The 14,600-nt window shown below is 47.1% G+C and overlaps 1 protein-coding gene across 5 annotated transcripts in view; it reads left to right on the top strand.

Annotated features, from left to right (window-relative positions):
* The window catches only part of MYO9B (myosin IXB), a 177,669-nt gene that overhangs the window by 63,285 nt on the left and 99,784 nt on the right, over positions 1-14,600 (top strand). For all 5 annotated transcript variants that reach the window (XM_088478475.1, XM_088478473.1, XM_088478474.1 and 2 more), the window contains exons 3-5: positions 4,857-4,951; positions 7,073-7,135; positions 8,670-8,769. In XM_088478475.1, coding sequence (XP_088334601.1) covers positions 4,857-4,951; positions 7,073-7,135; positions 8,670-8,769 — 258 coding nt within the window. The remainder of the gene's footprint in view (positions 1-4,856; positions 4,952-7,072; positions 7,136-8,669; positions 8,770-14,600) is intronic.

The raw sequence follows: 14,600 nt of genomic DNA, 5'->3' as shown, positions 1-14,600 counted from the left end.
GTATATACGGTACCTTAATCCCCGCTCCTGCATCCGCTGCCGTCCTGTGTGACCGGCTGCTCCTCGGGACTATGGGAGAGACGTCATGACGTCTCTCCCATAGTGCGCATGGAGAGAGGCGGAAGCTGGAGTTCAGAAAAGAACTCCAGCCTCTGGCTAACGCGGCGCTGCAGGGAAGGAGCCAGGCGCCCGCTGTTAATAACATCTCAGCAGGCGTCCGGCTTAGAGCCTCCCTGCGGCACAGCCGGGCATGCATATGAAGCATTCTATATTATAGAATGATTCATATGCATGCCCGGCTGTCCGTCCATTACCCCCAGGAATTTCATTTTTACCCCATGTGGGTAATTTACCCCTGTTCCCTGACCACTGCTCTATGGTCAATAAAGTTTTAAAAGCACACAAATGTATTACTTTTTCAAAGTAATGCAATAAAAAAAAAAAAACTTCCCACACAAAGTGGCATATCTGCTTGTTTTAACAGCAAATCATTTTCAAGCATTTTAGCATATAAGAGCTGGGGTTAAACAGACATCAGGACTGTCTTTAACAGTTTTTTTTTATAGCATTACTTTCAGTGTGCCTAGGAATCATGTGCTTGTTCACCAACGTGTAACATGGAGATGCAAACTCTAGGACATGACCTGAAGAGAGTTTTCATTGGGGTGATACAAAATTCAAGCTTTTTCTCCTGAGGAATATTTGGTGTAGATTTTTTTTCTCAGAGCTAGAAAAGCCTTTTATTAATAATCCCTCATTTCACGGGCTTGCTCTGCAAAATTAAATCTCGCCTCTTCACTGCCGTGCAGAACTAGGTGCACACCAAGGGTAAATTTACTAAGAATCGTGCCTGGTCCAGATGTCAATCACTGGTTTGTTTGGCCATTTTCTAGCACTTGCAAATTTGCTAAAGGCTCGTTCCTTGGGTGAGGAAATCCTGAATCTCTCTGCAAAACACGGGTGAAAAAACACAAATAGAAATAAATACACCATCGGCCAAACTCGCAGGTACTTTCCATAGACAAGAATACAACACGGGAATTTACCAAGATTCGTGATCGTAATCACGGGTATAATTTTAGCAAACTTAATCCAAAGTAGAAGTTTTAAATAGACTACCTCTTGAGCTGCGTGTTTAGCTGAAACATACACAGATCCGTGTATGTCTGTGCCTGTAAATAAACAAAAGAAGGGTTACATTTTGAATAAAAAATATTACATTGGATTTCCCCCCAAAAGCATAACCAGCCCCTGGCTCTGGGAGCCAGTCCTGGTTAAAAAAAAATTGGTGAGACCAAATTTGTAGGGGTCCTTCGTATTTTATGAACCAGCACTGGGCTCTCTAAGCCACTCCTGGTTTTAAGAATACAGGGAAAAAAAAAAATACGCACTTTTGAAACACGAACTGGGCTCAAACTAGCTGGAGTGTAATTCCACAGCCAGGGGACCCTTTCACCGAGTCCCTTGGCCAAAGCATTAACATCCCAAACTAAGCCCAGTCCAGGTATCCCAAGGGAGGTGGGTACCCACCAATAAAGGGGTCTCCCCTCCTGAGCACCACAGGCCTGGGCTGAAGCCCGGGGCTCTTCCCTGCACCCCTGGCTGGTGGGTGCAAGGGTAATAGTGATAATATTTAATGACTACTATTTTTTTACAATGAGACTACAGGTCCCAGCATGCTTGCCCCTTGGCACTTGTGGAACTACAAGTGCCAGCAGGTTACCGGGACTGGTACCCCAACTGTAAAAAATGACAGTTCACATACACTGTGTAAAGTTTATTACGCAAAAAAAAACAACACATACTATACTCCTAATGTCCCTCGTGATCGGCCCCTTGTCCAGGCCTGTCCTCTTCTCCAGTAGAGTCCCGGCCATACAAAATAACAAACCGATTTACCCGAACAAAGAACAGTGGGTTCTGTCACTCGCCGGGTCGCCAGCAATCAGAGGCCGCTATAGAGTAAGCTGCCGCTGATTGGCTGTGAGCCGCGTGGCTGTTGATTGTAGATCCAAATGACAGGCACGCTGGCACCTTTAGTCCCACTGTAAAAGACAATAGTAGCCATTAAATATCATTACTATTACCTCTGCACCCACCGGCCAGGGGTGCAGGGAAGACCCCTGGGCTTCAGCCCATGCTTAGGGTGCTCAGGAGAGGGGGGGACCCCTTTATTGGTGAGGTCCCTACCTCCCCTGGGATCCCCGGACTGGACTTAGTTTGGGGTGTTAATGCTTTGGCCAGGAGCCCCGGTGAAAGGGTCCCCTGGCTGTGGCATTACACTCCAGCTAGTTTGAGCTCCGTTCTGGTTTTAAAAATACTGGGAACCTCACACAATTTTTTTACCCTTATTTTTAAAACCAGATCGGGCTCACAGAGCCCAGTGCTGGTTCATAATATAAGGGGGACCCCTACACATCTTGTCCCCCATATTTTTAGTACCAGTACTGGCTCATGGAGCCCGGGGCTGGTTGTGCTTTTACATAATTTTTTTTTTATAGAATATACACATGCAGCCTGCACGTATCTCATTGATATGTGCAGGCTGCAGGTTTGGCTACGGACAGACACAGAGAACTCGGGGAGAAACATGATCGAAAAACACGATGCAGCAAAACACGATTCTTTAAATTTTAGTGTTTCAGCTGTCAAAAGTCCCCCGTCTTTCAACGATGCTGTGTGTGTGTGTCAACTCGGACCAGTCATGATTCTTACCCCCTAGTCACTACTTAGCAAGGAATATCCTTCCTTCACTCAACTCCTCTCTTCCATCTGTGTGTAACTGCCACCATCTTGCTGTGTAACACTATGAATGGTTTCTTAACGTAATGGGCAAACAATGAAACTTTAAAAATATCCTGGAAGATTTTACTGATAATTGTAAGTTTTTAATTTAAATATCTCCTAAAAATTGAGCTGACGCAAAATAAAATATATTTACAAAAAAAGGGTAGTAGTTTCCATACTTATTTAAGACCATTGGTGTGTGAAGTATTTAATTCTTAGACATGACTCTTCTCTTACACTGTGCATGTGCTGTCATACTGTATCTAAGTGACTGACCAACATAAACAGATTATTCATGGTTTGTATTGGATGTATGGCAGCCTATGTGTTCCTCAGGATTCTTGTAGTAATCCACGCATGCATCAAACAGCAAGTTTGCAATAAGGCCAGTTGAGTGACCACGTGAGGCCTGGCTGCTATATATGGAGGCACATACACAGCAGCGTGGACCCGATCTCTCAAAGATTCCAAATCTGTAGAACACAAAATAATATATGAAGCTCATCTTTTATAAGATTCAGTTGTGAAAACAATCCTGTATTTAAAAGCACAGAACTTGTATTTGTTTTTGTATTATTCTGTCATTCTGAGTTATCAGACTCTATTTGTGTTCTTGTTGCCGAGTCAAGCAGTTAAAGATTAGGGGCCTGATTCAGAGCCACTCGTAAGCGGCAGCTCGTTCGCTCCGAGCGATGTTTGCCCAACTGCGCATGCGTACGGATCGTTATACGCATGCGCGAACCAGTCAGTGCGGCCGAAATTCATGTGCTCGCAAAATAGCAAATGCCTGCTAATTTGAGTGACAGGATGAGGCGTATGTGGGTGGTAACAGGGGAAGGTGCTTGAAAACGGGGAGTGGAGATCCGATCGCAGGCGTACTTAAAGGTCAAAACGGGCGTTTTATTGGTGTAGCATATTTAAAACAGCAGCGTCATTGACCACGTCACTGGGTTTTTTTTTTTGTCAGAACTGCTCGCAAAATTGTGGTAGCAAAAACCAACCACAAGAATAGCGAGCAGCTCATACCCTGTTCGATGTACTCGATTAATCTAATAAATAGCGGACATGACGTAGGATGCGAGCGGCCAGGGGGCGTAGTTTCCCAAAAAACGACCGCAAGTTTTGTTCGCTCGTTCAGACCTAGAGGCGTGAACAGACCGCAAACAGCGAACGGTTCATTTGAATAGCCACCCCTATTTTCTGGATGAGCGAGCGCTAATTGCGTCCGGCTCTTAATCAGGCCCTAGGTATTCTTGATGGCAGAAAATAATCAGTCAGTCAACTTTTCATCCTTAAATTGTTTATTTAATAATAAAATATCTAAACGTTCTATAAGAATATTTTTGCTATGGTTGTCAATTTCCTGTATGATTTATACAATGCCTTGAAAAACGTACATGCTAGAAGAATTTGTGTATAATAAGTATTTTTTTTACAATTTTTGTTTGTGACCTGTTGAATTATCAGTCACTGGGTAATGTATTACTGAGCCTGATTCAGACTTGGACACACTGTCTATTTGTGCAGAGTTGGGTGATTATTTGTTTACTGTGCATGAATTACCGACGTCAGTCGCAGTGAGGACTTGCACGCATGGTGATCGACAGTCAGTGACCATTTCAGGGAGGTAAAGGGGTGGCGAGTCAAACGCAGTCATGTCGCGACTGTTGCTGGGTCGTGTCACAGCCTGTGGATGCATCTGTGTAAGCAGTTGAAGACTCTACGTCTGCTCACTACCAACAGGCATTCTGAGCAACCATAGGGTAGTTCAGAGGATTGTTGGTGTAACCCATGTGTGTCTTTGTACACAAGCAACAGATTAGAGGCGCAGCCTGTGGACATCTTTGTAAAAATCTCAGCAGCTGCGGCATAAGTATATTTTCGTAGTACCGCTGCGTACAGAATTGCAGTTGCAGCGGGATTTCTGTACACCTCTGAATCAGGCTCACTGTCTCCTAATAATGGGTATTAAGTTCAGCAGTGTTAGCTTCAGGCTAGGGCAACAGACAGTATGCCTTTGATGTGTGTTACCCATTTTGTGCTCACTTATTTATTTCTGTCTTTGCTAGGCTTTTGGAAATGCCAAAACCGCCCACAATAACAATTCCAGCCGCTTCGGGAAATTCATCCAGGTGAATTATTTGGAGAGTGGCATCGTGCGTGGGTGAGCATCATGTACTTCCTTATCAATGGAACGTACCTTTAAAGCAACAAATGTTACCAAACAACTGAATAATATAGATTGTTTACTGGGAATGTAAAAACCGAATGGGAAGTGCCCAAATACTTTACATTACATTACAGTGCATTGCTGTGTAATAAGTTTTACGTTGCCTGGGCAATTGGTAAATGGTGGTAAAGCACACTTCTCAAGATCAGTGACAGGGCCAAAGGTGCAGTCTGTGTGCAGTTCTTTAGTGTTTTGAATTGAGTTTGGCCTAAAAATTTGCAAAGAAGCAATTTATGTGTATTGTACATACTACAGTATCTGATGTACCCCTATGAGTTAAACAAACAAAAAATGCTTTTTAGGCTTGAATCATGTTGAATTTAAGTCCATCAATGGTGGGCTTATCCTTTTCTTTCTGAATAAAATGCATATAATACACAATGTGCTGTGAGTAGATCCCAACTCATTGGTCTGGGAGTGATATCATTTGGGGATGATTTTCACCAAAGAAAGATTTTTCTACCACTAGGCAGTACTGGAATATTTAAGAAATGGACATGCAAAGAGATTAAACATCTGTATTCAAATAGATTCGTAACCCCCTGTATGCATGATCGTTACTGTTTATAATTGTCTGTGACTTTCATCAAATTGATATGATGCATATGTAAGTATGTGTGTGATGAGTTCTGTTTATCTATGTGCACAAGACTTCCTGCAAGTTTTGAAGTCTGCTGAGAGCAATGCTGTTTGTCTGAATTATGTAATCGCTTGAATCCAGACAAAGGGCTCTATTTATTACCATTATTTTGACTAAAATAAAGTGAAAAAGGGTGTTTTCACACCCTTTTCACATTATTTTAGTATCACCAATAGTTATTACAGGGCAATTGGAGTAGAATTCGTAAAATTCTACTCCAACCCCTAAGTATCACTTATTTTTAGTAAAGCAGATCGCATTTCCCATAACTGTAATGGGAAAATGAGATCTGACCAGGGGCTTAGCACCGGGGGCGGGGCTTAGAGGCTGGGGGGTAGCAGCTGCGGCCGGTCGGCGCATGCGCAGGCACTTAGTCATGGTATTTTTTGCGAAAATACCGTGATAAGGCTCCGAAGGGGATTCGCAGGGACAGAGCTTTATCGCAAGCTCTGTCCCTGCAAGGGATTTGTAGTAAATCCCTGTGATATTGCCTGAATTCGCAATGCGAATTCAGTCGATAATATCACACTACAATCTGCGTTCAATATGCGGATTGTAGTAAATAGATTCCAATATAACAAGAACATTAGGTTTGCAAGTTGCCATTTTATTCTGAATCAACATGGATCTTCTTTATTTTCATTATTTAATAAGCAGACATTTAAACATGGTATTATTTTACGCATGTCATTCATCCCTATTCCTTTTATGGATTGAGGGAGCAGTATATTTTGGCACAGGACATTAACGTGCTGTGTACTGTATCATGTAATGAATAGAGCTATAAGGTATTGTAGTGGTTCACTGGTTAGGCATGTTAACATATCCTAAACATGGATACAAATACTCATTAAAACTAATGGTCTCTAAAGTGATTATGTGATGACGTTTAGAACTCTTCTTAATGGTGCATACACACGGTCAGATTTTCTGTAAGATCTCAACAATAATTATTTTAAAAATCGGTCATATCTGAAAGAAAATCTGACATGTGAGCCTGCAACGATGAGCGATGAGCGTTCCAGCATGTCAGATAACGATATCTGACATCTGATGTGTTTGCAGTCAGATTTGGACGATTCCATTCAATTTAGTACAGTCTAAAATCGTTCAGATCGTTGGTAAAATCGATCAAATCGTTCATCTGACATATCTGACCGTGTGTATGCACCATAAGATGTAATATACCTTTTACAGGTGTAAACAAAAGCTCAGTATTTAGGATGTTTACCGGACTAATGTTTTGCCATCTGTATGAAATCCAGACAATAAGACCAAATTACATAACCTCTACATTTTTAGGTTTCATCTTTTAGTTTTTATTATACATTATTGGAAATTCTGCATGTACTAATTTTGCTTCATCTGTTGTGCAATGCACTTTTCTATATATATTGTCCTTGTTATTTTCTCAGGGCTGTGGTGGAAAAATACCTCCTTGAAAAATCCCGTCTTGTTTCTCAAGAAAAAAATGAAAGGTAAGACACACTGATCTGGTGATGTATAGACACAAGACCTAATATAGCAGTAAGGGTTTTACATGTGCTACACAGAAGGACATGATGGGGTATATGTAATAGACTGCGAGTTGCAGACAGATGCAAAAGTTTGTAGATTTAGTCACTATGAGGGTGATTAAACTCAGTGGGAATTTAATAGCCTCGGGAGGGAGCTCTCTGAGCTATTCAATTCCGCGCACTGTTTAGTCCGACTAATGATTTCTTCTCGCACCCTCCTAAGTGTGTGAGGAGAAATCCGACTACAGTGCCGCCTGCGAGGCAATTTACTGGTTTAGCGCGGCACTAACAGCCTCACGGCCGGCACTTTAGTCAGAGAATGCCGGTTCTCGCAACTAAACACCCAGGTTAATTCGTGAGAACCAGCATTCTCCGACTTAACTGCTTCTTGGCAGAGCAAACATCACAGTGATTTGAGAGACCAGGGGTTGAGATCTGCTCCCCTCGTTCTCTAGTACTGAAAACCACTACGGTACTGATCGGAGTGCTATCTCAGTCCGGGACTTATTTATATGTATTCCTTCAAATCAAGGAGAGAACGTTGTTTGTGCCTTTATACATCTTGTGGGTGATTTATGCAGCATGAACCCCGCTGAGCTTGTGCATAGCCAGCGGCTCTGATTCTGGAATTTCACAGCGGGTAGGAGGTAATATACTCCTATTCAAACAGCACCATATCTGCAACAGCGCATACAATATCTGCCTGACATATTTAGTGGCTGGTATGAATTTTATATGTAGGAGTGGATCTGGTACAGTACATTGTCTCTAATTGGATAACAACCTACAGGCATTTCTGAAGTATTGGATACTACCGGAGCAAGTGTATTTTTTCTCCTCCTTACAGAGATATACAGTGTAGTCTTTTTGTGGGTGTTTTTTGTGTTTGTATGAATGAGAGAGACCCTATATTCTTAATTCATGTGTGTTTTTTAATATGTCTAACATATTTTTTTGGATTAAAATTTGTCTATATGTAAACCAGACTTCTTTTTATATATAAGGTTGATTAGTTAATCTTGTCCAGTATAGTGCCATTAATTTAATGGAAGATTTATGTTTTTATGGTTGGAGGTTGCAGATTCCTCTTTAATTGCTGCAGTCTGGGTTTGGTTCTGATCAATGCATTTAAGGGGCAGCATTTGATTAGCGACATCAGATTTCATTGGGTTTTGGTGCAGTGCATTGAATAGCTAAGGGAGTTGCCTCCCGGCACTATTCAACTCTCAATGAGTTGAATCGCCCCCTATATTTTTAAAGCAGCAATATTTTAAAAAACAACCTGGTTTTGCCTTTTTAAAAATCTGTTGCTATAAGTATAGCTGCTAAATCGCCAAAATGTCACGGCTGCCTGCAACTCGCAGTCTTATTGCATATACCCCAAGTCGTCTTTGGGGTAAGCAGCACTCGTGGCCTAACAGCTTAGTTGACGCTTTCTCCTACTGCTTACTTTAATCACCCCACATGCCTCTGATCGTTATTTCTACTTCCCCAGGAATTATCATGTTTTCTATTATATGCTCCTTGGGGCTTCTGAGGAAGAGAAGAAAGGGTTTCAGCTCAAGCAGCCGGAAGACTATTTTTACCTCAACCAGGTAATACATGTTTTATTAAAGAAGCGTTCGCTTCATGTGTGTTTTTCCTCTCTTTGTAGTAATATCTGCCATTCGGCAGAATGCATTTTATCTGGTCTCTGTTGTATGATCCCTTATATGCTACTGAAACCCTCTTCTCAGTCTTTTTGTCTCATGGAATGTTCCTATACATACATTAACATGGGTGTGACCATGTGGCAAGGAGTGGACTTGACATCTTCAGTGGAGTCTAGTTATATTAGGAAAAGGAGGGGGGCAGGGCCTGGGCCCATAAACATATGATGGAGCCGGTAAAATGGAATAAAATTAGCATATGCCATTTGCCCTGCACTAAGCACAAACATGCAAAGAACATTTTTGAGGCAAGTCTGGATTTAAGCAGAATACATGCGCCATATATTATTGGCACAATTTACTTTTTTCTGAATTTCTCAATAAGAAATTTTTACTTCAGGGTCCATAGGGGGTCCACAGGGTTGACCTTGGGGTTATAGCTGGAACAGGATCCATGGGCACCACACAGTTAAGCTTTTAGCTCCCAGGATGCACTTGGGTCCTCCTCTATACCCCGCCCCCGAGCCACAGGCACCTCAGTGTAAGCTGGTGCCCGGCCGGACTCGGTCACCGCGCAGGGGGGCTGCAGGAGCAGCCCCCAGAAGCTTTTTATTTTTCTAATAGATTTTATTTATTTTAGTTTCTCTTTTTACTACAGACGGCAGCGAAGGGCTGTCTGTACAGACGCCCACGCTGCCGCTCTGATCCCCGACTGGCGCCGCGACGCCAGTACTGATCTGGGGATCGCGGCGGGAGGACAGAGTCCGTACTAGCCGGACTCTGTCTACCTCCCAGGACTGCTGCCGGAGTCGCCGGGGATTCAGGTAAGCCGCGCGTCGCTGGCTAGCAGCGGCGCGCGGAATACCTTAAATGCAGTCCTTTAGCCTCCGGTCCTGGGGACAGACCGGAGGCTGCTGGCAGTGGCGGCGGGCCCCCCCCATAACCCGTGGGACCACTAGACCACCAGGGATAACCGGCAAGCGGGAAGCCAGCATCCCTGGGGTTAATGGCCAGCCAGGGGAGGAAGCCTTCCCTGTTCAGCGGCTCCTCCCCTCAGCTCAGCGCGCTTTTCAGCCTGCATGTCTAGCGTCCCTGAGCTGCAGTTCACTCGGCCACTCCTCCTCTGAGGTCTCCAGCGGCCATTTTCCCAGTGGCAGCGCAGATCTCAGGGAGCACGCGGACCGGTCCCCCTGTGTACCTCTCCCCTGATTAAGGACAGCGTACACAGCACTATAGCCCTCCCAGACACTGAATCTGGGCAGGTTGATTGTAGTGTAAAGGTGCAGTGAGTATATCTTCCTGCATGGTATGTGACTTTTGCTAGTGCTGCCTGTCTGTGCTTATTTTCCGCTTGCTGTCAGCTTATACCTATCCCTTTACTTCTCCTACGGGCCCTACAGGTGTGTGGGGGAGGGGCGTTTCTACTGACCTCACTTATATAGATCACGTATTTGTGAGGTCCGTCACATACAGTTGTGTGCTACTCAGTGCCATATTGTGGGCTGTTGTTCAGCACACCGGTGAGTGCGTTTTACTTCTACCCTGGTGCCAGATATATAATATATTCTGTCATGTCAGACGAGGAGGTTGAGCGCTCAGTGGCTCCGGTGTTGGCCTCCTGCGGACGCTGTTCTGCAGGAGTAGATAGGGAGGATTTGTCACAGGATGGCCTGTGTAGTCGATGCCAGGTGGCTCCTGGCCCATCCAGACCTTCTCTGGCGCAGGAACCACCGTGGGCGATGTTTTCTCAAGTGCTGGTGTCTATTGCGGACCGTCTGTCGGTCCCGACTGCTCTCCCTACTAGGGCGGTGCCCCAGCCGACCATCCCCCATTCCCCGGGTGTCCCGCAGTTATTGCGGAGTCCTCCTGGGTCTCAATCAGTTGGTCCCTATGCGGGGTTGCCTATGTATATACAGGCTTCCCCTGTGCCGCAGCAGCCTGTGGTACCTTTTCAGGCCCCTATGGCGACGCCTCCACCATGGGTGGATGTGCTCTCCAACTCCGTGCAAAATTTGGCGGCCGCTTCCTCGGCTTTTCAGTCAATGTTGCAGACTGACATGCCTTCTAGGATTTCTAAACGCCCACTCATGACACGGGCTGATCAGGTATCGGACTCAGAGGGTTCCTCAGATGATGGGGAGGTCCCTGATGACACTGACTCGGACGCCTCGGTCCAGGAAATGGATACCAAGTCGTCCATTAATGTGCGAGCACTAGTTAGGGCGGTGCAAGCTATTCTTCTTATAGAGGATGAGGCACCGGTTCCTAAGTCGAAGTTTCCTAGTTTCAAAAAGACTAAGGTGGCTTCTGCGGTGTTTCCCCTGTCGGATCAGTTGACGGATCATATGGCGGTAGCTTGGCAGGCGCCCAGTAAGAGATTCCTTCCTCAGAAGCGGTTGGCTTCTAATTACCCCTTCCCTGAGGCACATTGTAAAAAATGGGAAACTCCACCGGCGGTGGATTCCCATGTCACCCGTTTAACTCGGGGCGCCACCTTACCATTACCGTCGATATCCTCGCTGAAGGATCCCACGGACAGGAAAGTTGAGACTTGCTTAAAGTCTATTTACTCCCTCTCCGGGGCGGTGGCCCGACCGTCCATGGCCATCTCCTGGGTGGCCAAGGCCATTGAGGGGTGGGCCAATGCATTGGAAGATACCTTCCCAGACGACGCTCCGGATGTCCAGCGGGCGTTGTTGGGACAAATGAGGGACGCTGCTTCTTACATTGGTGAAGCTTCTTTAGATGCTAGTCTGCTGACCTCGCGGGTATCGGCTGCAGCGGTGTCTGGCCGCCGATCCTTGTGGTTGCGGTCCTGGAGAGCGGACTCTGATTCAAAGAAGGGTCTGGAGGCCTTACCTTTCAATGGTGAATTACTATTTGGTCCGGACTTGGACAAAATAGTGGACACCCTGGCTAAATCCAAGTCGGCCTTCCTCCCTTCGGCGGCACTGCCTGCTAAGGTTCGGAGTTCGGCTTTTCGTTCCTTTCGGGTTCAGGGTAAGGCGAAAGGTCAGTCCTTCCCGAGACAGTCTGCGAGTAAGACTGCCTCTAAACCCAAGAAGCAAGTCTGGAGTGCTCGGCGCCCTTCTTCCAAGCAGGAAGATAAACCTGCGGCCTGATGGGACGGGCCTCCCTCTGGGGGACCTCAGAGTGGGAGGCCGACTTCTTCTATTTGCCCAGTGCTGGCACAATACCACCATGGATGCCTGGGTTCGAGAAGTGGTCTCCCAGGGGTACGCCCTGTCTTTTCGGCACAGACCACCCCACCAGTTTTTCTGCACAAGTCCTTCTCAGGACAGGACCAAGGCGTTACAGGTTCAGGAGGCTATAGAGTCCTTGCTGAAAGCAGGGGTCATTGTTCCCGTTCCTCTATCACAACGAGGGACGGGGTATTATCGTCTCTGTTTCTGGTGCAGAAACCCAATGGTTCTCATCGCCCTATCCTCAACTTGAAGTCTCTGAACAGATTCCTCAGAGTTCCCAAGTTCAGGATGGAAACGTTACGTTCCATCATTCTGGCGATGGAACCGGGGGATTACATGGTGTCCCTGGACATCCAGGACGCCTACCTCCATGTTCCGATAGCATCTTCACACCAGCGGTATCTGAGGTTCGCTATCCTTCAACACCACTATCAGTTCCGGGCGCTACCCTTTGGTCTCTCCACGGCACCGAGGGTGTTCACGAAGATTATGGCGGTCATGGCCGCACATCTTCGGAACCAGAATGTACGGCTGCTGCCGTATCTGGACGACCTCCTGTTGCTGGCGAGCTCCCCAGAGGTACTGCTTCAACATCTCCACCTGACGATCGCTTGCCTGCAAGCACACGGGTGGTTGATAAATTAGAAAAAGTCCTCCCTGATTCCATCTCAGCGGATGGTTCATTTGGGAGCCCTGCTGGATTCGCGTCAGCAAAGGATCTTCCTGACTCCGGAGAAGGTCGCCTCCCTACAGCTGCGGATACACAGTTGCCTGAGCCGTTGCCGCCTGTCGGTCCATTCGGCTATGAGAGTTCTGGGGTCCATGGTGTCGACATTCGACATGGTGGAATTTGCCCAGTTCCATTCCCGGCCCCTGCAGGGGCTGATTCTATCAGAATGGAACGGGTTACCTCACCGGATCCGCTCTCAGATGCTGGTGTTGTCTCCGGACGTTCGGCAATCTTTGGCTTGGTGGCTTCAGACAGCTCATCTGGTCGAGGGGCGCCCATTTTGGATCCCGGACTGGGTCCTGCTCACGAAGGATGCCAGTCTCCGGGGTTGGGGGGCAGTGACCGGCTCTTTGTCGCTTCAGGGTCGTTGGTCAGCGGAAGAAGCACTTCTTCCCATCAACATCCTGGAACTGCGGGCAGTATACAGGGCCCTGCAGTCGTCCGGCCCCGCTCTTCACGGAAGGGCGGTACAGGTGCAGTCCGACAACGCCACCACGGTGGCGTATATCAACCACCAAGGCGGAACTCGCAGTCAGGCAGCGATGTCGGAGGTGTCTCGTATCCTGACTTGGGCGGAGGGTCACATTCCGGCGATCTCGGCGGTCTTCATCCCCGGAGTCCTCAATTGGGAGGCGGACTTCCTCAGCCGTCACGACGTGCATCCCGGGGAATGGTCGCTTCACCCAGAGGTGTTTCAGCTACTCGTGGACAGGTGGGGACTGCCGGAGCTGGACTTGATGGCCTCCCGTGCAAACACAAGTTGCCCGTTTACGGGTCAAGGACAAGAGACGCAGGCGCAAGTCTGGTGGACGCGCTGTCGGTGAAATGGACGTTTCACCTGGCGTATCTGTTTCCTCCGCTATCCCTGCTTCCTCGGGTTCTGCGGAAATTCAAGCAGGACGGCGGCATGCTCGTGCTGGTAGCTCCGGCGTGGCCCAGACGTCCTTTGTACTCCGATCTCAGGAGCCTCTCCATCGACGCTCCGTACCTTCTTCCTCAGCGTCGGGACCTGTTGTCTCAGGGGCCCTGCCTTTACCCGGATCTGGGTCGGCTGTCTTTGACGGCGTGGCTCTTGAGACAGCCGTCTTGAGGTCTCGGGGCTTCTCCGGTTCGGTTATTGGTACCATGCTCCGGGCACGCAAGCCTGCTTCAGCACGGATTTATCACAGAGTGTGGCACACTTACTTTCAGTGGTGTGAGTCCAGACATTATGATCCTCAGGTGTTCCGAGTTTCTAGGATCTTGGAATTTCTTCAGTCAGGATTGGATCTCGGCTTACGCCTTGCATCTCTGAAGGTTCATGTGTCCGCCTTGTCCGTGTGGTTTCAACGGCGGATTGCAATACTACCAGACGTTCACACCTTTTTCCAGGGTGTTCTCAGGATCCAGCCTCCTTTTGTGCCTCCTGTGGCTCCTTGGGACTTGGCGGTGGTGCTACGGGTCCTGCAGGGTCCTCCGTTTGAGCCTCTTGAGGCGGTGGAGCTCAAGTGGCTGACATTTAAAACGGTTTTTCTCCTGGCAATTGCTTCGGCCAGGAGGGTGTCTGAATTGGGGGCGCTTTCCTGTCGCCCTCCTTTCCTGATTTTTCACCAGGACAGAGCGGTGCTCCGCACTCGTCCTGAGTTTTTGCCCAAAGTGGTCTCGAAGTTCCACATTAATCAGGAACTTGTTGTGCCAGCTTTTCAGTCCCCTGGTCTTTCAGCTGGTGAGACTTCCTTAGATGTGGTCCGGGCGCTTAGAATTTATGTAGACCGGACGGCTTCGGTTAGGAAGTCTGATTCCTTGTTTATCCTCTTTGGTTTTCACAAGAGGGGTTGGCGTGCCAACAAACAAACATTAGC

This window comes from Taudactylus pleione, unplaced genomic scaffold (genome assembly GCF_031769625.1).
Source record: "Taudactylus pleione unplaced genomic scaffold, aTauple2 ptg000214l, whole genome shotgun sequence".
Classification (NCBI taxonomy): domain Eukaryota; kingdom Metazoa; phylum Chordata; class Amphibia; order Anura; family Myobatrachidae; genus Taudactylus; species Taudactylus pleione.
Note: the sequence above shows the minus strand (reverse complement) of the source record. Positions and strands in the feature narration are given on the sequence as shown.